Source organism: Mustela erminea, chromosome 9 (assembly GCF_009829155.1).
Source record: "Mustela erminea isolate mMusErm1 chromosome 9, mMusErm1.Pri, whole genome shotgun sequence".
NCBI lineage: Eukaryota > Metazoa > Chordata > Mammalia > Carnivora > Mustelidae > Mustela > Mustela erminea.
The window spans coordinates 100,170,304-100,197,882 of NC_045622.1; the positions used below are offsets into that span (position 1 = coordinate 100,170,304).

General features: G+C 35.7%; 2 protein-coding genes, 1 long non-coding RNA gene and 1 pseudogene across 3 annotated transcripts; 3 read left to right on the top strand and 1 right to left on the bottom strand.

Annotated features, from left to right (window-relative positions):
* Positions 1–106: 106 nt before the first annotated feature.
* Positions 107–1,437, bottom strand: LOC116599154. Its single transcript, XR_004289261.1, has 3 exons — positions 1,362–1,437; positions 699–773; positions 107–191 (listed from the first exon to the last, which is right to left on the bottom strand). It is a non-coding gene; the product is annotated as an uncharacterized LOC116599154 (long non-coding RNA).
* Positions 1,438–1,463: 26 nt separating this feature from the next.
* LOC116599153 (olfactory receptor 8K3-like) lies at positions 1,464–2,405 on the top strand. Its single transcript, XM_032358849.1, has one exon. It carries the CDS (start codon positions 1,464–1,466, stop codon positions 2,403–2,405), a length of 942 nt encoding a protein of 313 aa, XP_032214740.1.
* Positions 2,406–12,452: 10,047 nt separating this feature from the next.
* Positions 12,453–13,351, top strand: LOC116600249 (annotated as a pseudogene).
* Positions 13,352–18,319: 4,968 nt separating this feature from the next.
* LOC116599522 (olfactory receptor 8J2-like) lies at positions 18,320–19,267 on the top strand. The gene has a single exon (XM_032359413.1). It carries the CDS (start codon positions 18,320–18,322, stop codon positions 19,265–19,267), a length of 948 nt encoding a protein of 315 aa, XP_032215304.1.
* The last annotated feature ends 8,312 nt before the right edge of the window (positions 19,268–27,579 follow it).

Here is a 27,579-nt window from a genome sequence, read left to right on the forward strand (position 1 = left end):
TAGAATGAGTCACAATGTAGTCATCATTTTTTATATTCCAGAAAGTTTATAATAAAATTAGATAATTTTTTCCCATGAAAAGTTTGGAAGCACTTACCTTTAGAAACAATCTGGGGGAGAAAGGAGATGAAAAAGTAGAGGTAGATGAAGTGCAATCCTTCAATAAAATACGTTAAAACATTTCATGTATACTTGACAAGAGAAAAAATAAAGGTGTAAGAACAGAAGTCAATTAAAATATAGTAAATGTACTCCATTTCTCTCAATGCCATTCCCAGCTTTATCTGGATCAGATAATCATTTGTCCTTGCCCATATAATTTTTAAAATAATTATTTTTAATGAATCTTGCCTTATTTCTTTCCCCTCATTCCTTAGTACTTTGTCTTTCATTCATGTACTTCATGCAGTGTTATTTGCAGCCTCTAATGCATTTGAGATAGCACTCCTTAATTTGGAGTGATAGTTCTCTTTGTTGTGTAAATATATTTATAGCAGTTTACTCAACAATTATAGGAGATACCTTAAGAAATACATTTTAATTTATTTGCCTTAAGTATGCTAGAATAGTATAACCACCTTAAGTCTATATCAAAGATATTAGCAGTAAGGTCAAAGCAAATGTGGGAATGACAACTAATTGTTTTTTTTCTCATATTTAATAACTTATATATATATATAGAGAGATGCAGGCCTTACTTGATATGTAACATAGCAATAATCATAAGCTGAAAATGATCAACATCTGAGTGCTGAATTTTCACATGCACGACTCTACAGAAAATAAAAGTTTATTTATGTGCATAAGAACGTATGAGTTAGGGACTTCTGCATAAGACCTAAATTATTGTCCAGCATTATAAAAATATCATAAACACTGTTTAAAACTCATACAAGCATAGTGGAATTAAAAATACAGTTTTAAAAATGAAATGAATGGTAGAATGAGAATGCTATTAGATATGTAGAGTTATAATAAGAAAAGTAAGTCAAAGACTACTAAATGACTTTTCATTGGAGGTTGGGACAAAAGTTGAAAGGACAAGAAGCAGTGGGCTATTACTTTTATTACAATTCTTTCTTAAGTATGAAATGGCTTAACCAATTATAGGTAGCTTAAGTAAAAACCATTTCTAAAAAAATCAGTATTTCCACTCAAGACCAAACATTACTAATAATACATTGTTGACAGACCATAAAAAGATTTCATTGACGTGATGATGACAGCCAGCATGTGGTACAAAAAATAAAATGGTTACCATACACCTTAGGTTGTAACACATTCATCATTTGTTTCCAGGTTCAGTGATGGAGGTGAGTCTTATTTTAATTAACCTGTCTAAAAAATTGGATTTTTCTTACCCACAATGGCTTTGCCTCCTAAAATGTCAACAAATGTTGTCACCTGAAACCCAGTGACTCTTGTGATGGTTGTTCCCACAGCAATCTTCCTTAACAGCCTGGATGAACAAACAAAATCTAACAGTGCTAACAGAATTCATCCTAATGGGAATCACGGACCATCCGGAGCTGCAGGCTCCCTTCTTTGGGCTCTTCCTCATCATCTACACAGCCTCAGTGGTGGGCAACCTGGGCATGATCATCCTCACCAACATGGATTCCAGGCTCCAAACACCCATGTATTTCTTTCTTAGACACCTGGCTTTCATTGATCTTGGTTATTCAACTGCTGTGGGACCCAAAATGTTAGTAAATTTGGTAACTAACCAAAATACAATCCCCTACAACTGGTGTGCCACACAGCTGTCTTTCTTCATCTTGTTCATCATCAGTGAGCTTTTCATTCTGTCCGCAATGGCCTATGATCGCTATGTGGCCATCTGTAACCCTCTGCTCTACACAATTGTTATGTCAGAAAGGGTGTGCTGGATTCTGGTGGCAGTCCCTTATGTCTACAGTGCTTTTCTTTCTCTGATAATTACCATAAAGATTTTTATGTCATCCTTCTGTGGCCATAATGTCATTAGACATTTTTACTGTGACAATCTTCCCTTGTTAACTTTGCTTTGCTCAAGCTCAAGTGATATTGAGTTGATAATACTGATCTTTTCAGCATTTAATTTGGTTTCATCGCTTCTGATAGTGCTAGTGTCTTACATCCTAATCCTTATGGCCATCCTTAGGATGAACTCTGCAGAGGGCAGGCACAAGGCCTTCTCTACCTGTGGTTCTCACCTGACAGTGGTTGTTGTATTATATGCAACACTATTCTTCATGTACGTGCAACCCAAATCCAGTCATTCTTTTGATACCGATAAAATTGCCTCTGTATTTTACACTCTGATAATACCTATGCTGAATCCCATGATCTACAGCTTGAGGAACAAAGAGGTAAAAAGTGCCCTGCATAGGATTTGGAAAAATCTGCACAGACTACCTACGTAGAATGCAACATAGATTATGTATTCAATAAACTAGGTTATACACTGCTTTTTATCATTTGACATATGTCTTATAAAGGAGCAATGTGTAAAAGTCATGGACACCTAGAAATATTTTTCTTGTTATCAGCTTATAGAAGTTTCACTAGTGACCATTCTTCTGAAATCAACATTAGTTTCAGTGCAAGAGGCTGAAGTTTGGACCACTGTTCTCACATTGCCAAGTACTTATGTTGCAAATGAAGACAAGTTTTGGTTTGTTGTGTTTAAAACACACCTCTGCTTAGATAATATTTTTTAAAAGGCTTTTTTGTATCTTTATTAAATATTAAATAAATACTAGTGCCTACCATACTGAATAGGGCATAGATAGATGGCACTTACTGTTTTTGGAGAAGGAATATATGTATAAATGAATAATCAATGCTACCTGTTTGAATGGCAATTTAACAGTCCCTTGTGGTGGATAACATCTCCAAATTTGTTAAATGATGATATGTGAGCCTATATATGCTTTAGAAAGCAGAAATAAGTGTGATTATTTTCAGGTGGCTTACCTGCATACAGTAAAAATTCCAAAATACTCTTCATTCTGAAACATTAGAAGTAAAATGTGAATTTTTAAAGAGTGGTGCATAAGGCCAACATATAAGAGATCAGTGGGTTTCTTTTGTTTTTGTTTTGTTTGTCTTCTGTTTGTTTGTTTTTGCTATACACTGGCCAAAAAAAAAAAAAAAAAAAACAGGAAAAATATAATTTTATTATTTTAATTTTTTTTAAGATTTTATTTGTTCAATAAATAAAGAGAGAGAGCATGAGCAGGGTAGAAAGGCAGAGACAGAGGAGAAAACAGACTCCCTGCTGAGCAGGGAGCCCAATGCAGGACTCGATCCCAGGACCCTGGGATCATGACCTGAGCCGAATGCAGATACTTAACCATCTAAGCCATCCAGATGTCCCAAGGAAAAATATCATTTTAAACTATTGCTTTTACTAGAAATAAAAGCTGAAATACCAAGGGAAAATTGTAGTGAAGGATTTGCATGATTGTTTCCTAGAAACTACAAAATCATTGTTGAATTATTAAGGAAGACATAAATGTAGCATATACCATCCCATTGCTTGGATGAAATAGATGTTGTGTGATGGGGTTCATCCTCCCTAAATTATTCTATGCTTTTAATGCAGGAATAATCAAAAATCCAATAGTATTTTTAATACTCGTTGACTTTAAGAAATATGTGGAAATGCAAAGGGTCTAGAATATCTTTGAAGAATAAAGAACACAGAGGTTTCCAATAACAGATATCAACTCCTTTAATATAGTTAGACGATTTTTTAAAAATTATTTTTAAAAATATTTTTAAAACAATTCTTCCCTTGTTCATTCTTTGTTTGTCTTTTCTTCTTCTTTTTAGAGTGATGGAAGCTGATTCTAAAAGTTATTATGCAAGGCAAAATGATAAAAAGTTAAAGACAGTCTTATAGAAAGAGTATAAAGTCACAGGAGTTACACTTCCGTATTTCATGACCTATTAAAAAGCTGTAGTAATTAAGAAAATATAGTCCTAATTGATAAAGGCCCTAAGGAAGAAGAATGGATGTTCCTCTAAAAATTAAAAATAAAATACCATATGATCCAGTAATTTCACTACTGGTTATTTACACAAAGAACATGAAAATACAAATTCAAAAAGATACATGCACCCTTATGTTCATTGCAACATTATCTGCAGTAGTCAAGTTACAGAAGCAGCCCAAGTAGCCCTTGATAGCTTGATAGATAGATGAATAGATATTTTATATATATATATATATATATAAAATGTTATATATATATATATATATATAACATTAGTTGGCCATTAGAAAGAATGAGCTCTTGCCATTTGTGACAACATGGATGGACCTAGAGGGTATTGTGGAAAGTGAAACAAGTCAGACAGAGAAACACAAATACCATGTGAATTCGCTTATATATGGAATCTAAAAACAAAACAAACAAAAAACCAGAAACAGACCCATAAATACCAAGAACAAACTGATGGCTGCTGGAGGGGAGAAAAATACAGGGAAGGAATAAACAGGTGAGAGGGACTTCCCATTATGGAATAAGTGAGTAACAGGATAAAAGGTATAGCATAAAAAATATAGTTGACGGTATTGTATTGTGACAGATGGCAGTTACACTTGTGGTGGACATAAAGAATGTATAAACATGCTGATGCACTATGCTGTGCCTCTGAAACTAATGTAATGTTGTGTGTCTGCACTTCAACTGCACTTCAGTAAAAAAAGAAAGAAAACAAGTTACAGAAGTCAGACTAATTGATCAATGGACTAGACTGATGACAACAGAAACAGATCCATACGTATATTGTCATTTAACATATGATAGATGCATCATTATTTTCTAGAAGTGGAAGAATGATCTTTTCAATAAATGTTATTAGGGTAATTTTTTCTATTTGTTTTAGGGAAAAAAAATCTTGGCACATACTCAGGTCCTATACAGACTCAATTCTACTTGAATTAAAGATCTAAATGTGAAATGCAAACAACTTGAAAAGGAAAACATAGTGGGACGTCTTTATGATATAGAAATATATACAACATTTTAAACAGAATGCACAAAACAATAGCTATCTAAGATTTAAAATGATCCACTGAACTGTTTTAAGAAATTCTGTTCATCAGGGCACCTGGATGGCTCAGTGGGTTAAGCCTCTGCCTTCGGCTCAGGTCATGATCTCAGGGTCCTGGGATTGAGCCCCCTATCGGGCTCTCTGCTTGGCAGGGAGCCTGCTTCTCCCTCTCTCTCCCTGCCTCTCTGCCTACTTGTGATCTCTGTCTGTCAAATAAATAAATAAAATCTTAAAAAAAAAAAAAAGAAATTCTGTTCATCAAATTTAATAGTGTGGAAAGGAAACTTTCATAGTAGGAGAAGATAGTTTTATCAGACGTACAGAATCAGACAGAGAGCTGACAAGGGACTCATGCAAAATATAAAAGTAACTCTTACAAATCCAGAAATAAAATAGTTAACATGAAATACAATGCAAAGGTGACAAAAGATATTAACCACCATGTTTCAAAAGAAAATCTCTAAAATGGCCATTAAACATATAAAAAGTGTCTCTTCCCGCCGTGCCACCCCCAGGGCTCTTGTGCCTCAGGGCCCTGTGCGCAGGGATGTAACTTATTTTAATTAAGAAGGATGTTACTGCTGGAACTTACTCTATACATTTTATAAAATAAAGTTTGGGAAAAGGAAAAAAAAAATAAATAAAATAAAAAGTGTCTCAATTTCATTTAGCATTAGAATAATACAAAATAAAATCACAATACTAAAGTCCCATATACATTATCCTCAAAGGTAAGGAAGAAAATGTCGGAAAATACTGTCTTTTTTTTTTTTAAGATTTTATTTATTTACTTGACAGAGATCACAAGCAGGCAGAGAGGCAGGCAGAGAAAGAGGAAAGGAAGCAGGCTCCCCACTGAGCAGAGAGCCCGATGCAGGGCTTGATCCCAGGACCCTGAAATCTTGACCTGAGCTGAAGGCAGTGGCTTTAACCCACTGAGCCACCCAGGCATCTGGGAAAATACTAAATCTTAACAAGGCTATTGAGCAACCATGACTATTTGCACTGTTAACAGGTATGTGCATTAAAACAACTGCTCTGCAATTGCAGGGTCATAGGGAAGCTCTATTTTTAATTTTTTGAGGAATTTCCATACTGTTTTCCAAAGTGGCTGCACTTTCCCTATGACCCTGCAATTGCACTACTGGGTATTTACCCCAAAGATACAGATGTAGTGAAAAGCAGGGCCATCTGTACCCAAATGTTTATAGCAGCAATGGCCACGGTGGCCAAACTGTGGAAAGAACCAAGATGCCCTTCAATGAACGAATGGATAAGGAAGATGTGGTCCATATACAGTATGGATATTATGGCTCCATCAGAAAGGATGAATATCCAACTTTTTTAAATTTATTTTTTATTTTCAGCGTAACAGTATTCATTATTTTTGCACCACACCCAGTGCTCCACAATCCATGCCCTCTATAATACCCACCACCTGGTACCCCGACCTTCCACCCCCGCCCCTTCAAAACCCTCAGATTGTTTTTCAGAGTCCATAGTCTTTCATGATTCACCTTCCCTTCCAATTTCCCCCAATTCCCTTCTCCTCTCTATCTCCCCATGTCCTCCATGCTATTTGTTATGCTCCACAAATAAGTGAAACCATATGATAATTGACTCTCTCTGCTTGACTTATTTCACTCAGCATAATCTCTTCCAGTCCAGTCCATGTTGCTATAAAAGTTGGGTATTCGTCCTTTCTGATGGAGGCATAATACTCCATAGTGTATATGGACCACATCTTCCTTATCCATTTGTCCGTTGAAGGCCATCTTGGTTCTTTCCACAGTTTGGCCACCGTGGCCATTGCTGCTATAAACATTGGGGTACAGATGGCCCTTCTTTTCACTACATCTGTATCTTTGAGGTAAATACCCAGGAGTGCAATGGCAGGGTCATAGGGAAGTTCTATTTTTAATTTCTTGAGGAATCTCCACACTGCTCTCTAAAGAAGCTGCACCAACTTGCATTCCCACCAACAGTGGAAGAGGGTTCCCCTTTTTCCACATCCCCTCCAACACATGTTGTTTCCTGTCTTGCTAATTTTGGCCATTCTAACTGGTGTAAGGTGATATCTCAATGTGGTTTTAAGCTGATACTGCAGGAAATATTAAGGGGGCTTCTTTAAAGGAGGAATACCCAACTTTTGTAGCAACATGGACAGGACTGGAAGAGATTATGCTGAGTGAAATAAGTCAAGCAGAGAGAGTCAATTATCATATGGTTTCACTTATTTGTGGAGCATAACAAATAGCATGGAGGACAAGGGGAGATGGAGAGGAGAAGGGAGTTGGGGGAAATTGGAAGGGGAGGTGAACCATGAAAGACTATGCACTCTGAAAAACAATCTGAGGGTTTTGAAGAGGCGGGGGGTGGGGTTTGGGGAACCAGGTGGTGGGTATTGGAGAGGGCACGGTTTGCATGGAGCACTGGGTGTGGTGCAAAAACAGTGAATACTGTTATGCTGAAAAGAAATTTTTAAAAATTTAAAAAAAAAACTAAAAACAAAACAAAACAAACAAACAAACAAACAAAAACTGCTCTGAGGGGCACCTGGGTGGCTCAGTGGGTTAAAGCCTCTGCCTTCAGCTCAGGTCATGACCCCAGGGTCCTGCATATGTGGCTCTTTGCTCAGCAGGAAGCCTTCTTCTCTCTCTCTCTCTGCCTACTTGTGATCTGTCTGTCAAATAAATAAGTAAAATCTTAAAAAAAATAAAAAACAACAACTGCTCTGGAAACTCACTGGACAATATTTACTAGTGCTGAGTGTGTGAATCCTATGACTCAACAAGTTCAGCGTGAAGGATATACCCAATAAAAATGCTTTCAAGATTAAGCCAATCTAGGTTAACTATTGGCGTGGATGTGAAGGATGTAGTAGTAGCTGTTTTTAAATGCCATTTTCAGAAAACGTTTCTGTATATCAGAGGAATATTTTTTATAAATTGTAAATGATTCTTTTTCATAAATACATGACAAAAATCCAGGTTTTGTTGTTTTTTTTTTTTTTTTTAAGATTTTATTTATTTATTTGACAGACAGAGGTCACAAGTAGGCAGAGAGGCAGGCAGAGAGAGAGAGGGAGAAGCAGGCTCCCTGCCGAGCAGAGAGTGCGATATGGGGCTCAATCCCAGGACCCTGAGATCATGACCTGAGCCGAAGGCAGAGGCTTAACCCACTGAGCCACCCAGGTGCCCCTCAGAGCAGTTTTTTTGTTTGTTTGTTTGTTTGTTTTGTTTGTTTGTTTGTTTTATAATCCAAAGATGTGAAAAAGAATGTTTTATGTTGTTGATCAAAACATCAGATGGAATGGAATGTTTATGTCACTGGTCATAAGCCTGCAAATTTGAACCAATTCTAGCATTGATGATAGCACAATGAGTAACTAATTTGTGGTATATTCATAAAAATATGCACAGCTGTGAGAATGGGCAATCTAGAACTACCTATAACAACATAATAACTGAAGGAAGCCCCACCAAAGCAATAACACATATAGTATTTTTTTTATAAATTAACAAAAATAGGTAAAAATAACTTATGCTGGTAGAAGGCAGAATAATGGTTATTCCTGTGTGTTTGTGTGTGTGATAGGAGAATGAAGGATTCTTCTGGGGTCTTGACAATGTTTTATTTTTGTTATTGTCATAGCTCTTTAATCTGGATTCTGATCACATAGTTGTGTTTGATTTGTAAAAACGTGTGATGTATGCATTTTTAATATGTGTATTATGCTTCAACAATAAGTTTAAGCACTAAAAATAAGGGAAAACAGCTTTCCTGTATGTTGTTACTACTTGTAAATTAATTTTAAGGATGCAGTAAGCATCATTCAAACATCTTCATTCTGTCCCCAGACATAAAGTTCAAAAAGCCACTGTATTAAAAGGAGATAATTTGGGGTTAGAGAAAAATGAAAATACCGTTCCTACAGATACAAAGTTTCAATTCCAGATCTGGGTTATAGTAGAAACACTTAACCAGAAGATACCATGGAAAGTTTTCTAACAGAACTTTATTTGTAGGGGAATATAAAGATGTTCTATATAATTAGCAGATACACCATGACTTCCTTTGAGGCTTTTGAAATCTTTGGTGTAATTAATGTGCAGGAAAGACACCCATATATCCTCCCTGGGTGTGTTAGTAATGTATGGGAGCACAAAAAGATTCCCTTTCAACCCTTCAAAGGTGAGTGAACTGAACTGCACCTGTCCTGTGACTAACTCAGACCAGTAACTCTTCAGAGACCATTAGGGTCTGATACCTCTTGGTGATTTAGCCATCTCTTTAATTATCTGCCATGATAACTGAAGTCTCTGGGTGAATACAAGGTTGTAAACATCTTTCTTGCAATTTTTGGTGAAAGCTAGACATTTGCTATGATGCAGGAAGTTTGTACTCTTTTTTTTTTTTTTTTTAAGATTTTATTTATTTGACAGAGAGAGAGATGGTGAAAGAGAGAACACAGCAAGGGGAGTGGGAGAGGGTGAAGCAGGCTTTCCACTGAGCAGGGAACCTGATGCAGGGCTCCTAGAGCCTAGGACCCTGGGATCATTTTCTGAGCCAAAGGTAGATGCTTAACAACTGAGCCACTCAGGCATCCCTGTACTCTTTGAATAGTAAAAAAAAAACCAAAAACCCACAATCTCTGAAAAGGGATTTTTAAGAAAATTAACAACAAAGACCTGAAGATTGTCATGATTATTTTCTTTCATTTGGATCCTTAAAAAAATGTCAAAGATGATATTGTTATGCATAGTTATTTGGATGTTTTTCAGAATTCTTAAACTCAAATAATAACACATTTCCATAGCGTTTTCCAGCTACTTCTCAAGTAAAAGGATCATCTCAGTATGTTTATAATACTTGCAATTTGTTTCCAATATGCCATGTGTCTCCCAAATGTACCAATATCTTTTACAAATTACCACTTTTAATTGGAAGTGAGGCAAAAACAAATGATTACAGTCTTGTTATGTCTCTACCACACCACAAAGTCTGATTAGTAAGGGGACTGCGCTGCTTCCTTACCTACAAGCCATGGAAGAGTTTCTGAAATGCCATGAGATTGTCCCTTGAATGACTCAATGCACATCTAATGGAGATTGGAGCTAAGATTAAAAGATAAATAGAATTTAGGCAAATAATTCTTGCAAAATTATAAAGCAGTAACATGTATTTTGCCTAAATTTAAGATTTCTTTTCCACTTACTTAATAGCTTTTTCCAAAACTCTCCTTATCCCCCCTTGAAAATTACTTCAATGTTTAAATATGTGAATTTAAGTGCATATTTTGTTGACCTTTCATTGCAGAATATACTTAGTGTCAATTCAGTTTAGAGAACTGTATTTGGCAGTTGGAGGGGCAGGACTGGGGAATGGTTTAATTCTCTCACCTCTACACTGAGGGTAGATTTTTATGAAGGTCCAGTGTTAATCTCATTGTATTTTTTACATGTTTGTATAGTCTTGAGAGGGAGGGAAAAAACAGATTTAAAAGGTAAGAACAAGTTTACCTTCAGTAATCAAATAAAGTAATGTAAGTATAAATTGAACCATGTAAAACAAAAAGTTCAGTGCTTTACATAGAACTCTAGAGATGATGAGAAAAACATCTCATATCTTTTCATATATAGGGGGACAGGTATTTATTAGCTTGGACTTGAACAGAGTGCAGGTTTTAATATTTTCATTTATTCCATGAGATTCATGATATTTTTTATATCTACCAGAAAGATGTCCTTACCTGTATTGTCTCCTGAGAATTAATTTAGTGTTTCTAATAAGCCACAACTAATCTGCTTTCTATCTCTGTGGATTTATCTCTTCTGGAGATTCCATGTAATGGAATTATATAAAATGTATACTATGTGCCCTTTTATACTTAGCTTATTTTGCTTAGCATAAAGTTTTAAAGACACATACACGTTGTACCATATACCAATACTTCTTTCCTTGTATGGTATAATAATATTCCATTGTATGGATACAACACACATGTTATCCATTCACCAGTTGTTGAACATTTGGGTTGTCTCTAAGTTTTGAATGTTATGAACTATTTTAACTATTATGAATGCTCTTATGAACGTTTACAAGCAAAGTTTTGTTGGACACTTGGGTTTGTCAATACCCCTGAGTACATATCCAAGATTGGAATTACTGAATCATAATGATAATTGTATGTTTAACTTATTGAGTAACCATCAATGTGCTTCCCTAGTGGTTGTGCCATTTTACTTCCCCAATAATACATGAATATTCTAATCTCCACACTATTGCCAGTTCTTCTTTCTTTCTGTCTGTCTTTCTGTCTATCTTTGTTGTGTGATGTGAAATGGTGGTTTATTAAAGCATTGGGACAGGACCCAAGGGCAGAAAGGGCCACTGCACCTGGGTCTTGAGGAGTGGTGATTATGCACTCCAAAGTTGGGGGAAGTAAGGAAAAAGGAGGTTTCAAAAGAACTTGCATATGCTAAAGAGGGCCTGGCTGCAAGATACCTACAGGATACCCAAGTCGTGCCATTGCCTTGTCTTTTCTTTTCTAAGTCACTCTAAAGCAGGTGAAGTGGTAGCTCCCTGTGGTTTTGATTTGCATTTTTCTAATGACAAACAACTCAAATAGTTTTTCCTGAGCTTAGGCCATTTGTATATTTTCTGTGAGATACATCTGTTCAAGTGTTTTGCCTGTTTTTTAATTTGGGTAATTTTTCTTTGAGATGTTGAGTTTTAAGTAGCCTTTGGATATTTTATGTACAAGACCCTTACCAGATATAAGATTCATAATTTTTCCATTATCTATATAATTTTGTCCATTATATCCAATAAATTTATAATTTATTTCCATTATTTCCAACTTTTCATTCTTTAATAATTTCCTTTCATCCGTAAAATTCATTTTTTTTCTATTTTGATAAAGTCCAAATATAGAGATTTTCCTTTTGTTTTTTGTGCTTTGCTGTCATCCCTGAGAAAGCTATAAAGAGGGGCATCTGGGTGGCTCAGCTGGTTAAAGGACTGCTTTGGCTCAGGTCATGATCCTGGAGTTCACAGTGGGCTCTCTGCTCAGTGGGGAGCCTGCTTGTCCCTCTGACCTTTCCCCTCATGCTCTCTGCCTCTCTCTCATTCTCTCTTTCTCTCAAATAAATAAATAAAAATAAAATCTTAAAAAGAAAAAAAAAAAAAAAAAGAAAGAAAGAAAGCTATAAAGAGCTCAACCTAGCCAGAAGAGAGAGACTTGAGCTGCCAGCTATTGGAACAGCCAATTAAAGCTTAGACCATAAATGCAAGATTTCAGCCTTTAATCACTTATTACAATGGTCATCTCAGTCATATGTCATGCAGGTTCATGTTTTTTTTTTTTTTATTTATTCCCAAGGTAGGTTTCCTGAATGACCTGGATGGACGAACACAGTCTAACACTGTGGAAAGAATTCATTTTATTGGGAACCACAGGACCCCCTGAGCTGCAGGCTCCATTGCCTGGACTCTTCCTCACTATTTACCTGGTTTTGGTGATGGGTTCTCTAGCTTGAGCATCCTCACCAAGACAGACTCTGGGCTACAAACATTCATTTACTTCTTATTCAAACTCCTGGCTCTCACTGATCTGGGTTATTCAACCACTGGGGAACCCAAAATGTTTCATGTGTTGTGGAAGCACATACGATCTCCTATTATTTGTGCACCACCCATGGAGCTTTCCTGTAAGCTATGTCCTAGGAGCCCTACCATGGCCACCTGTAACCTTCACCCTGTCATCATGCCACCAAGTCTAGATCAGATGCTGGTGGTAATCCCCTATCTCTATGGCACATTCGTGTCTCTTACAGTCACCACCAAGGTACTTAGTTTATCTTTCTGTGGCTACAATATTGAAAATCATTTCTACTGTAACAGCTTCCCCTTGTTATCTTTGCTCTGCTCAAATATGCACAAAATGGAAGTGATGATTATGATTTTCTCAGTTTTTAATTTGATTTTATTGCTTCTAATAGTTCTTGTGTCTTACCTGCTGATCCTGTTAGCTATTGTCAGGATGAACTCAGCTGAAGGAAGGTGCAAGGCTTTTCCCACCTGTGGGTCCCACCCAACAGTGACCACTGTGTTCTATGGGACTTTGATATTTATGCATGTTCAACCTAAGTCCAGTCATTCTTTTAATATTGACAAAGTGGTGTCCATATTTTATAGCCTCATTATTCCGATGCTGAATCCTTTGAGCTATAACTTGAGGAACAAAGATGTAAAATATGCAGGACAAAGGATGTAGGAAAAATTATGCAATATCTTCTCTTAATTGATTGTACTGTGTTTCCTATCAACATTAAACACTGTTACATGTCCCTTCAGAAGGAAAAGCAAAGATAGATGAGTTCAACATACAGAGATTGACTTCTATTTACCTGTCATACTCCTAAGTGAACTTGCAGAAAGAGACATTCAGTATGTAATTTACAGTAATTTAAAAGTCTGAAAAATTATAGCATTTTGTTAAGAAGTACATTCACATATAGTTAACCAGTAAAAACTTGCATACGAAGGACACAGTGTAGATAAGATCTATACGTGATGAAACAGATAGTGAGATAGGATAAGACCAGGATTAATAGAAAGATGAAGGGCGTATAAAGGAGATTCAGCTTTGTAAGAAAAGGCATTTTTATTATAAAAGTCCAACTAAAAACTGGCTAATGTGAATATGTAAAGTAAATTATATTCAATAGGAGTGAAGCATCACTTACTCAAGATGATTAAGTTGTAGAGGCTTGTTATAAAACATTGTGCTATAATCAGCATTACTGTATTGTATGTTTAAATATTGGTCAGGAGTGTTGATCTCATGATATGTTTTCTTATCACCGTAAAAAATATATAAAGATTTGGAAAAACAGAAAAATATTTTATACAGATATTAACTACCTAGATGAGGTAGAGGGAATGGGAATGGAGAAAATGGATTAATGCCTATTCAGCTTATATGTAATTAAATTATTAATTTAAAATAATGAATAATAGTGGGAGAGTATGTGCTGTGGATTGTGTAAGACTGATGAATCACAGACCTCTGCTCCTGAAACAAATAATACATATATGTTAATTTTAAAAAAAATTTAAATAAAAAAGTAAAAAATAAAGTAAAATAATGAATAATGTAAGATAGAACTATTCTTTCAGGTGGGCAATGGAAATAATATGGGGTTTATAACATCATTTTGTGTGTGTGTGTGTGTGTGTAAGTGACATACATGTGTGTTTCTTACAAATACTTTGAAAGGTGAAATTTTGTGATCCAGCATGGTCCTGTCTCATCTTAGAATTTTATCTTCATGACCAAAGTAAGTTTATTACATATTGTACTCACAACTTAGGAAATGGACAATATCTCTGTGCAATAAATAATAACCTTTAAATGAGAGATCCAACTGTAATATAAAGCATCAATAAGAATGGAAATTGTAAAAGTGATACTTTTTTATTTCTTTTAATTTTACAACACTGTGGGAATTCTCAATAGATGGGGAAGTCGGCAGAGCTGAGGAGGGGATCAAGTCCTGTTAACCGAACAGGGTACAGACTATCATTGGTCACATGACTGACAATTGACAAATGAATTCACAGAGGAAGCAAACACAAACTTCATGTAGATACTCAGACTTTGGAAAGAACCTCAAGGATTTCAATATCTTCTCTTGAATAACTTAAGATATTTAAGAATCTTTATTATTTCCACTTTACAGTCCACAACTTGTTACTTCAAAAATGGTTGAGCCTAGAATGTGCCACACCCACATTAGATATTAGGAACACCAAAATGAAGAAGGAACAGTGTATCCTGCCCTAAAGTAGTGAATATTCTAGAGAATGATATGCAAGTTGTTACTGTTTCTTTATCACAGATAAAATGATACTAAAGCTAGATGACACAGCTGAAGATGAAATCTTCTACTTTACTTCAGAATTTTAAAATGGGTATTATATTCACTCATTCACTTATTCATCCTTCATTGCATCAATCAGTAAGTCAGTATATTTTGAACACTTACTCTTTCCTGGGTATTATTTTAGAAGTTATTAATGCAAAGACAAACTATTTAGACATTCCCTTTTCACTTATAAAGCTTACAAACTAGAAAATTCCTCACAAGAAGTAAAATAAAAATGTTACCAACATTTAATTACAACATTTTTACATGCATGAGGAAAGATCACAATATCATATGAAAAATGTATTCTCCATTGAAAAATTTTAATTTAAAAACAGCAACAGTACCAGGTATATGATGGGTTCCTTCCAAATGTCACTAAACTGATTGAAATTTAGTCTTTTTACAACCATGCACATTTTTAGTGATTTTTATGCCAAATACAAGAGGGCTTGTTCTTGACAGCAAAATGGAGGCTTGGCATTCAGTTCTATTTCCAATATTCACAGTAAAATGGAACGTGAGGGCCAGAATCCTATGCTTTGTAATTGCTGGATTTTCTCCACCCCAGAGCCAGCAACTGCACTTCTCAAACATTACCAGAGACAATTCAAAGCAAACACACAAAGGATGCAATCATTGCATGAGACTGTTACTCCATAGGATCATCTAAGCATGTCCCTAAGGTAACCCTGTATTTTCGCTCTGTGGGTGTAATTGTGTGGAGACTTGAATAATTGGTTTTCCTTTCCCGGGAGAATCAGAACTTTATCTGAGAATTCCTATTTTCATGTATGGGGCCTGGATCCATAGACAAGCTTATTTCAGTGTGCGGGTCTCCAGGGACTTCAGACACTTGTAAAACTCTTCAGTGTGCCTCTTGCAAAACCTTTGCAGTGGATCTCAGCAGATCTCTGGACAGGTAGGTTCACTCCAACAATTCGTTTAGTGCACATTCTAGATGAGAAAACCATGTATCTATGGAGCTTTATGGATTCAAATCAGACTCAGGACTGAAATGATATCTTTCCTGTTATCTTCTCCTGGGGACTCAGAAGAAGATGCAGTTTGTCCCTAACATAGCCCATTTTTAAATAAATTTAAGACAAAATTCTTTGTTAGAGAAAAATGGAATATACCCTTAAAATCATTACAAAAGATATTTAAAAACTAATATGCATATTATTTCTCAAATTGTGCCATAAAATGATTCACATGAAGTATATTTTTAAAGGTCTTTTTTTTTTTTAATGAGAAATGAGAATTGCTTATTTTGGTAGAGCTATAAAATACTTCTTTTCAGAAACAACTTGAAAAAACCCTGTGAGTAAAGATCAAAACAATATTAGGGACATATACTTACCAAAATGAAGAAAAACCTTACTTTTTCCAGTAGTAATATTTCAATAGGAAAAGGAATTAATAATAATTAAGGAAAATATGCAAATATATTCTTTTCAAAACCTGATTGCACAAATTCATAGACCACAATCTATAATTACTATTGTTGCTGATGTGTTTTTTTTTTTTTTTGCTTTTGTTAAATTAAGGATACATGTGTTGAATACATGATATCTCAGAGTAAAACACGCACTGAGCAGCTTTCTTCAGGAAATACTTTTTTCTAAAGTGAGGGTTGCCACAATGATTTTTATCAGAAGCTTACCTGGGCATTTCCTTTCAGATGCAGTGATACTGATATGATCTGCATCTCATGAGACATGAGATACCTAGTGTAACATGGTCAGATAAGCTCATCAGACATATATTTGATGTTTGAAAAATTAAAACCACAGATTAAAGAAACAATCAGTTTGTGGGAGAACACAAACTGATTTGTTTATTAAATAAATAGCTAGATTTCATGTGTTCCAGTTGCTTGAATAGGTAAAATTATAATTTACTTGTTACTCCAATTTCAACTATGAAACTCCTAAGTTAGGTAGAATGAGTTACTAAGACTGAAATAGGAAACCACATTAGAATATCATTTAAAACATGCAAATAACAAGAACTGATGGTACCAATTATTCTGCATTCATTGTTAACAAACTCTGTATTAACACTTGCTTGCCTAGTATCTCAATACATTCATACAACACAAGGATATAAATGCTTAATAAAAAAGACAAAGATAGTGATTGGTGGCCTAACACCCAACCAACCAAGTGGCCAAACAAACAAGCAAACAAAACACATAAAGCAAAGCAAAACCATAAAACCATACCATTCACCAATATCCTATACAGATTCTTCACGTGACTTAGGCACATTAGCCTCAACTGTCCAATCAGACAGAGAAATAACTACATCTACCTTCTAGGACACTCCTACAGAATAATGAGATCATTATTTTGAAATGGCTAGCATAGTCCTGGGCCCAGAGTTCACTACATATTGAAAAATGTTAGCACTTTTCACCTTATAGTTCTCTGCCTGAGGAACACAAATGATCAAACTTGAGCAAATCAAAGCTACAAGTAATATTTTGTAAAACATCAAAACAGGCTTTGAACAATTTAAAAGAAGAAAGTACAAACTGGGGAAAAAAAAAAAAAAAAGAAAGAAGAAGAAAAGAAAGGGCTGCCAGAAGGCCATGATAAAGCTACATACGAGAAGGCGGAGGTAAGAGTGATAGAAAGGACTAGTTTATTTGGCAAAAGAAGGGATATGTGATTAAGACAAAAAATCAGTTTCTGAATGACACAAATAAAGACTACTGAGACATAATCTGTTGCTGGGCAGTAGAAGCAGCATGGTAGGGTAGAAATTGATAAAGAAAACCCAACATATTCCAAGTATTTCCTGCAGAAATACTGAAACCAAGGATGAAGACAATGTATGAGCTGAAGAGTCTGTGGCATCAAAGGAAAAAATAAATGAAAGTCAATCTCGGTCATCAACTTCTTATACGTAGCTATCTTTTGTCACTGGGAATATACAAACATACAAAAAGGCATGTGCAGATATATGTAAATATATACTCATGCAACATTACAATTAATATGTGTAAATATGCACATAAATATTAATGCATATAATATAGTAGATTAATATATATTTAACTAATATAAATTATATTCAACAGAGATATGAAAAATTAACGGCATGGTATAACAGTTATAATAACCTGAAATTGGCCTCCAGAGAGCTTGTATTTCTGAATCTTGTTATAAGATTGGGAAAAATACAATTAAAATCTGACACTTTTACATGTGAACAAAAATTATCCAATTTAAATGAAACAGTCTGTAATCTAGCATCTAACAGAAAAATTGACTTCACCCTCTACTAATCTCCTCTCATTTGCCCCCAACAAAAAGATGAGAACAACAAAATAAATGGCCTCAGAAAATCTCACCCAGGTGACCGAGTTCATTCTCATGGGAGTCTCAGATCACCCAGACCTCCAGATTCCACTCTTCTTTGTTTTCCTGCTGATCTATGGGCTGACCATGGCAGGGAACCTGGGCATCATCACCCTCACCAGTGTTGACTCTCAGCTCCAAACGCCCATGTACTTCTTCCTCAGGCACTTGGCTATCATCAATCTTGGCGATTCTACTGTCATTGCCCCCAAAATGTTGGTAAATTTCTTGGTTTCAAGGAAAACCATATCCTACTATGGATGTGCAGCCCAGCTGGGGGGGTTCCTGGTTTTCATTGTAGGGGAGATTTTCATGCTGGCTGCAATGGCCTATGATCGTTACGTGGCTATTTGCAAGCCCCTGCTCTACATGGTGGTGGTCTCTCCACAGATGTGCTTACTGCTGGTCTCCCTCACTTACCTCTACAGTCTGACCACAGCACTGACTGTCTCCTCCTGTGTGTTCTCCATGTCATACTGTTCTTCCAATGTAATTGACCATTTTTACTGTGATAACGTCCCTTTGTTGGCGTTGTCCTGTTCTGATACCTACATCCCAGAAACAGTAGTATTTACCTCTGCAGGAACCAATTTGTTTTTCTCTTTGATTATTGTTCTAACATCCTACTTCAACATTGTCCTTGCCATTTTGAGAATACGGTCCTCAGAGGGCCGACGGAAAGCCTTTTCCACCTGTGCCTCTCACATGATGGCTGTCACTGTGTTCTATGGGACCCTTTTCTTCATGTATTTGCAACCGAGGTCCAACCACTCATTAGGTACTGATAAAATGGCCTCTGTCTTCTACACCCTGGTGATACCAATGCTGAATCCCCTCATCTACAGCCTAAGGAATAAAGATGTAAAGGATGCTTTGAAGAGGTTGCTAAAGAATCCTTGGGAGGCTTTCAAATTAATGTAAATTTAAAACTACAATTGTCTTCTTTTAAGCGTTTGTAATTACTCCTGAAAAGCTAATATCTGTTCAATGTAAAGGCAATATACAGCTACAAATTCTATGACTTTCAATGTGAAAATCTTAGCCCTTTCTACTCAGACCTTAAATACCCAACTTTCCCTAATACAAAGATGTATTAGACCAAAGAAAGTACACTTATTTAAGTAGTAAACAATAATTTCAAAATATATACAGTTTAAAGTGCAACACAACTTAGTACTGGGTTTTTATAATTTCTAGCCAAGGGTGAGAAAGTCTGATACCTGAGAAAAGAATGTGAGAACGATTTCTTGGACTATGGTTGAGTCAGATCATCCTACTTGCCATAGATCTGCTCTTTTCAACTATCAAAAGTTTTACTTTTACTTTTTCCTGTATCTTATCGTTCAATTTCTTAACCTTTTAGAATCCATTTATTTCTTGTACTTAAATAAATTTATATCAAAGAGAAAATTTTAGGTGAAAATGAAAACTAAACAAAAAATGCTTAGGCACACAGGGAAACAGACCAGGGAGCAAAACGGAAGAAAACGTATGAAAGGGGATTCCACTCTTTCATTCCTTTCATATGGTATATGTACACAAAAGCGAAAGCTGATATTTACCCAATGTGTGTAAAATTAATTTCCTCCATATCATATTCTCCTAAGAAGCACTGCTGTGTAGAACTAATTATCCATGTTATAAAATTGTAACAAAGAAAAAATCACTCCTTTTAGTGTTTTTGTATAGCGTTTTGGAGTAAAATGTTAGTAGATAAAAATGGGGAAAAAAAAAAACACAGTGTTTGCTCTTAAGGTGATACCAAATCTCAAAGACACAACGGCAAATAAATAAATAAATAAATGTTTATTCTCATTCTGTCCCCTGTTTTGGTCTGTACATGCAAAGTGCTGTGAACATACAATATCAGGAGGGAGATGGGGAATACCATGCTAGCTAAGGCCATGCCTGGAAATAAAGTAGATTTATGACAGTTTGAGGGAAGTCTGAAATAAGGCAAATACAGGAACTTTGACACTCAATTTTATTAGCTAATTCCTTGATATAGTTTTCAATAAGAAGAATAGCTAACTAAAAACAGAAAAGTCACACAGACAAAACTGGCAATAACTTAATAGCAATAGCCCTAAAGATTTTATGTTTTATTCCTTATAAATATATACAAGTATATAATATAATTTATTGTATATTTATCTATTGTTTCACTTTCCTGTGGCTCTATTTGACTGCAACAGCCTACAATGGGGGAAGTATATTTCCTGGCAGAAAGGCATTCTCCTTGAGCCTAGTTTGGTGAACAGAATTGGAGCAACGGGGATAAACTCCCACTTACACGCCTATCGATGTTACGAATTTTATTGTTAACCAAAGTCAAGAATGATAACTGTAGTGCTTTATATTTATTAACTTGATTTAAATATATGTATTTTCTAAACTTAATTATGTTGTCACTTGTATTAGTTTCCTACTGTTACTATAACACATCACCAATGACTCAGTGGCTTGAAACAACATTAACTTATTATCCCACAGTTCTGGAGACTGGAAGTTTAAAATGAGTCTCGCTGGGCTACAGTCAAGATGTCAGCAGGCTGTGTTCCTTCCTGGACTGCTAGGGAAGAGTCTGTTTCTTTTTCTCTTCTGTCTTGTAGAGGCAGTCCTCATCCCTTTCTTGGCAACCCCTTCCAAGCAGTGATCCCATTACCCTGACCTCTGCTTGTGCTGCCACCATCTCTGTCTGACTCGGACTCTCTTGCCTCTCTCTCTTTCTTGGGATTACGTTGGTCCATCCAGATAGTCCAGGACGACCTCCACATCTGGAGGTCCTTAACTTAATCACACCAGCAAATCTCTTCATGTGGATGGAACTACCTTCACAGTTCTGGGCATCTTTGGCAGGGTGGGAGACCACTTTCTGCCTCAAATATCTACGTCAATTTTGGTATATTTTGTGAAACTGAGCAATCTAAAGTCTTCATGTCTCATTGGCTAGTACTCATTGGGATAGTTTCACAAAAGCTTACACTAGTTACACTTTCCATATTACTATAAATTTTTTTCTAAACAATCTATGCAAAAATCCCTTTGAATGATAAGTAGACAGTATTTTGGCTCAAAGTTTCCAAAGTGTATACACACATACACATGGGCTCACATATTACTTGTCCACAATTAGGAACTGTAAGGTTTTCAATGGAGATTTTCTAGTTCCATAAGGTCTACAAAAGTTTGGTTTGAACTGCCAATGCCATCTCCCTGCCTTCACCAGATGTCTACATGCCATGGGTCATATCTATCATCTGCTTTCCAAATGGCTATTTCTACATGCTACCTCCATGGAAAGGAAAAAATCCTTTCAAGGAAGCCATTCAAAAGAGAATTAGACATCCCTGAAGATATGGGTGACAGGAGATAAAACAGAGTTTACATATGCTTAGAAAAGCTAAACTACTCTACCACAAAACAATTCTCCACTGAATTTCTTATATCTCCCATATATATTGGGTCTTAAACTAATACTGGTGCCTTTCTCTTCCTCATTCTCTTTATCTCTCCTTACTTTTTTTCTGTGCTTCAGTTAAAAGCTACAGATTTTTGTTCCTTTTATTAAACAGAACTATTACTTATAAAAGCCTAAGACCCTTCCATAAATAATGCCATCAGTTATTATCCTCTATTCTACACACCTGTCCAGAATTGGTTTTGACTCTTTCAAAACATAAAGGTACTCGTACAAACAACAACCATCTACAAGGTTGGAGAAGTTTTGTTGACAAAAAAGTTGTTGTCAAGCTTCAATAGCAAAATCTTACTTCATCTCATGAAATGCAATGACTTTGGGTTAACTAAATGTAAATACCAAAATATCTACTACTTAATATCAAACCACAAAAATAATTTGAGCTATAGTTGTCACAAGAAGTAAGTAATGATTTAAAAAAAAAAACATTGAAATTCACATTTCAAATAGATAACTGAATGATAAATATTAATGTTTACCCAATCACAAAGTGATTAATTTAAGACATGGACTCAGATTATATGATAAAACCCATATGAAATATTATGTAAAAAACATCCATGTTAAGATATGGTTGCTTAAAATATTGCCTTGAGATTGATGCGTAATCAAAAAGGGTGCAAATCAACAATTCCTGAATAACTACGGCATCTTTTCTTAGTAATTACCATTACTAAGAAAAGATGCCGTAGTTATTCACTATTCTCTTTGTTTGCTTCCTCTCACCATTTTTCAGCATTCTCTCTTCATTTTGTGTTTTGAACATTGAGAAAACTCTGAAAGGGCAAGCACAAAGTAGGGTTGGAGCTTGGCTGCCCACAGGGAGGGGCTGTGCCTCCATGAGGTGTGAGGCTACAGCTCAGCAACTTCTCCAGAGTTGCCAGGAGGGTAAGAAGTCAGCTAGCCAGGTGCCCAGGAGGAGGAAAGCAGGATTTGGAGATCTCTGCACTCCCCACACTACTATGTGGTGTGTGTTGGTGTTTTGTCACTTCAACATCTACTTCATCAGCATTATCAGCTCTACAGACATTCAAAGCATTATATTAAAATTAATGTCTGTCTCTTTTGTAATTTCTGAACTTCTTTTTGACATGGATTATAGTGTACTTTTCCATTTCAGATCATGACAGATATTTGGATTTTTTTTTCTTTTTTAATTTTTTTAAGATTTTATTTATTTATTTGAGAAAGAGCACAAGAAGGGAGAGGGGCAGAGGGAGAGGAAGAAGCAGACTGTCGCTGAGCAAGGAGCCTGATGCAGGGCTTGATCCCAGGAACCTGGGATCATGACCTGAGCTGAAGGCAGACTGACTGAGCCACCAAGGAACCCCAAATATTTGGATTCCTTTAAAATATAATGTATTAAAGCAAGGAAAATAGGGGCACCTGGGTGGCTCAGAGGGTTAAGCCTCTGCCTTCAGCTCAGGTCATGATGTCAGGGTCCTGGTATCAAGCCCCGCATCCGGCTCTCTGCTTGGCAGGGAGCCTGCTTCCCTCTCTCTCTCTGCCTGCCTCTCTGCCTACTTGTGATCTCTCTCTGTCAAACAAATAAATAAAATATTTTTAAAAATTCAAGGAAAATAGTATTAGCAATGTAAAGTATATCTGATTTAATTATTTGCTGTAGACTTAACCATTTCTTAAAGGGGTACATATTCATAAGTTGGATGTTCACAGTATGAAGTGTTGTGTATTGAAGAAGGCATGTAAATGGATAAAAGAAATCTTGGAATAGATCCATCTTTATGTAAATAAGTTAAATCTGCTCTATTTATCCCAAAACAGGGTCTCAGGTGATATTTCAGATGTGTTCCTACATGGGTCAGTGGGGACTACACACATGAATTTGTTAATTGTGGTGATGTATGTAGAAGTCATAAGTTGAGAACTAACCAAATGCCTCTTATTATGGCAGCAAAACTACAGTAAATGGGGGCAGAGACAGATTGTAACAATTTTATTAAACAAAGGCCAGCAAAATATTGGTGTGTATGTACAAAATGAATAAAATTCAAAGCCATATAGCTGAGTGATAACCTTGAAGTATCAAAATAAGTCATATAACAACCTGTGTGTGCACTTTAAAACATACATTATATTCACTTTATAAGGTTGCATTTCTTTTTTAAGATTTATTTATTTAATTTAGAATTTGAGAGAGAGCCTGTGAGCAGGGGGAGGGGCAGAGGAAGAGGGAGAGAATCTCAAACAGACTCCCCACTTATGTGTGGAGCCCAATGCAGGGCTCAATCTCTTCACCCTGAGAGCATGACCTGAGCTAAAACCAAGAGTCAGATACATAGCCGACTGAACTACCCAGGCACCCCATAAAGCTGAATTTCTTAAGAACATATATCAACTTTTATGGAGGAGATACTTGTGTAGGGAAAGGAAACTGGTTTAGGAGTGGGAATTAGGATGAGGATAAACACAGGATATGGAATTTTGTATCATTAACTCAGCTTAGTCCCTAAGGTTGAAAAACTAAACATAAATAACTTTAGACACATATTCCTAATTTTTTATTCTTTCTGAGCTTTTAACACACTATAGGTCATGTGTAAACAGTTTTGTCTTTATTCTTAGATAGGATACATGGAAGAATCCATTATGGAAAATATTGAAAGTTTACTATAATTGATAGATGGTGAAAGCATATATCTGAGAAAAACTCTACTTTCATCCAGACAATTGATGGAAAATAATAAAAATAATAACTAAGGAAAGTAGGTAAATTGTATATATTAAAAAAACAGGGGTCCCTGGGTGGCTGAATTGGTTAAGCGTCTGCCTTTGGCTCAGGTCATGATCTCAGGGTCCTGGGATAGAGCCCCGTGTGGGGAATCCCTGCTCAGTGGGGAGTCTGCTTCTCCCTCTTCTTCTACCCCTGCCCATTCACTCTCTCTCTCTATCTCAAATAAATAAAACCTTTTAAAAAATCCTCAATTGGGAAATCAAAGTTACTCTGAATAATTAGCAAAGACCAGTGGCATCATTTCTTGCTCTCAGATGCTTAGGGAAAAAACAAGAATTGCATTCAAGATCTCAGGGGAGTGTCTCAAAGGGAGAAGATGTTCATAAATTCTTCTGACAACATTCAGGTCTAATAATCACACAGAGGAACAAGAAGACAGTCTTCACTTAAGGTGAATAGATGGCATTGATTATATTGATTACTACATCAGCTGCAATGATGATTTTGGATCCCCGTCTTCCATTGAAATGACTGATATGAGTATAGTCACCAAAGCCAGACTCAGTACAGTACATCATGCATGTAAATCATCTCTCTTCATAACTAGGTTTTCTAGAGTAATGATATATGTCTACTACTACTATGAATATAATATGTTCTTTGAAGGCGGTAAGGGACCTTATTTCTATTTGTTATTATTTCTACATTTACGTTGAGATTTTAGACAATAAACATCGTGAAGTGGGAGTAAGCATTTTTGCAAGCTCAATTTAGATTCTTCCTCTCTCTTTCCCTTCCTCTCTCTTTCCCTCCTTCCTTTTAATGGGAGTGCAGTGTTCTCAATATGACCATCCCCTTTACCTCAGTTGAGGCCATTTACAAAATGTTACAGAACATTTAGTTGAGATTGTTTACATTTGCATAAGAGGACATCCTTGGGCTCCATGTCCATCCCCCAGGTCCTGGTACAGCTGTGGAGCTTCTGCTTTCATCTGATAAGAGTCAGATTTGATGCTCAATTTTCTTGTTTGTTGTTTTTTTGGTTTTTTGTTTGTTTTTGTTTTTGTTTTTCCCCCAGGCAGTAATTGGGTACGATTGGTGGGAGGAGGACCACACAAATATTCATTAAATTGAGTTTCAGAAAAACACTGGGAATTTGTGGGGTTTTTTGGGTGGAAGGGTTGTTGTTTTTGTTGTTGTTGTTGTTGTTTTGTTTTGTTTTTTAAGATTTTATTTATTCATCTGAATTAGAGAGAAAGAAAGGGAGAGATCAGGACAGAGGGGAGAGGTAGAGGGAAAGGGAGACTCCCCAATGAGCAGGGAGCCCTACTTGGGGCTAGATCCCATGACCCTGAGATCATGACCTGGGCCAAAGGCAGATGCTTAACCACCGGAGTCACCTAGCCATCCCTAAAACTCCAGGCATTTGAAAATCCCAATGAAATTGATGTGGGGATGAAGAGGTTTACCAAACTGTATAAACTGCTGTAGAGCAGTCTTCCTCTGGATATAATTTTTGTAGCTTAAGGCATCAGACTTTATCATTTGGTTGTGCTACTGAATGTTTGTTATTGTTTTGCTACAAATATTTTGTTAATTTGAATAGATTTTTGGGTAGAGAAAATTTTGTGAAGTAGTTTTATCTGCCAAATTAATATTGAATTTCTATTCTATTTTTTGGAAATTTCTCTCTAATTAAGGGCATCCAGAGGCTCTAGTTTTTAACATTATAAAAGTTTAGAGTCACTTGGGTGGCTCAGTTAGTTAAGTCTCCAACCTGGGCTCAGTTCATGATCTTTAGGTCATGAGACTGAACCCCACTTCAGGCTCTGCACTGAGTGTGGAGACTGCTTAAGATTCTTTCTTTCTACCCAATCCCTCTGCATTTCCCTTTTATTCTTAATTTTTATTGCCTTTTCCATTCTAAATGGTATTAATTCTTCATCTATTCAAATGCTCAATTTTTTTTCTAATTCAGTCTGATAATGAGATTAATTCTAATTATAGACTTTCCAAAATTAAACTATCCAGCCAAACATGAGATCAATGAAGTTTGGACAACTGTCTTGTAATTATTAAATTCTTATGCATTTTATAAACTGATATCAATGACATATTAATATTGTTTAGGGAAAATATGCATATATATAAAGCCTGAATATATTGTGGGTTTCTTTTATTATTATATCTCAATTTTTAAAATCAATGCTTTGTCTCCTAGAATGAGTTATAGTGGGCTTCTCATTTTTTCACTCTGGAAGAATTAGTAAAAATATATGCATAATTTTTCCCCACGAAATTTTGGAACATTTGCCTTTAAAAACAGTATGAAGGAGAAAGGATTTGGAAAAGTAGAGGTAGATAAACTGCAATCTTTAAATAAAATGTGTTAACACAACACATTTCAAGTTTACTTGATGGAGGATGAAATAAAGCTGTAAGTAAAGGTACTCCATCTCTCGCCAAGCCATGCCCAGTTCACTTTTCTGGATAAAATAATCATTAGTCCTTTCCATGTACATTTAAACAGACAAAATTTAAGTACTTCAATTAAATTATGCCATATCTATTTCCCCTTGTTCCCTGTTACTTTTTCTTTCATACATGTAGTTCATGCACTGTTATTTGCCAGTCTCTAAGACATTTGACATAACATCCTCTACTTTGGAGTGGTATGTCTCTTTGTTGGAAAGTGTATTAATAATAGTTTACTGAATGATTTCAGGTGAAAAATTAACAAATATATTCTAATGATTTTTACTTTTCTTAAGATGAGGAAGAAAATATAACTATACTGTTAAAACCATCATTTCAGAGATAATAGTCCTAAGGTCAAAGAAAAAGTGGGAATGTTAGTATAGCTATCTTTTCTTAACATTAATAACTTCTAGATAAAGACCTTATTTTCTGTGAAACATATGAAAAATCATAACCTGGAATAAAAGAAAAAAACTCACAAGTCCTAAATATTCAGATACACTATTCTAGAGAAAAAAAGATTTATTTATGTGCATTAGAATGGGCATGTTAGGGACAACTGCAAGATTGCTAAATTAC

What these genes read in the sequence shown, in the direction of transcription:
- LOC116599153 (XM_032358849.1), top strand. Translation starts at nt 1,464, where the DNA reads ATGAACAAACAAAATCTAACAGTGCTAACAGAATTCATCCTAATGGGA.
- LOC116599522 (XM_032359413.1), top strand. Translation starts at nt 18,320, where the DNA reads ATGGCCTCAGAAAATCTCACCCAGGTGACCGAGTTCATTCTCATGGGA.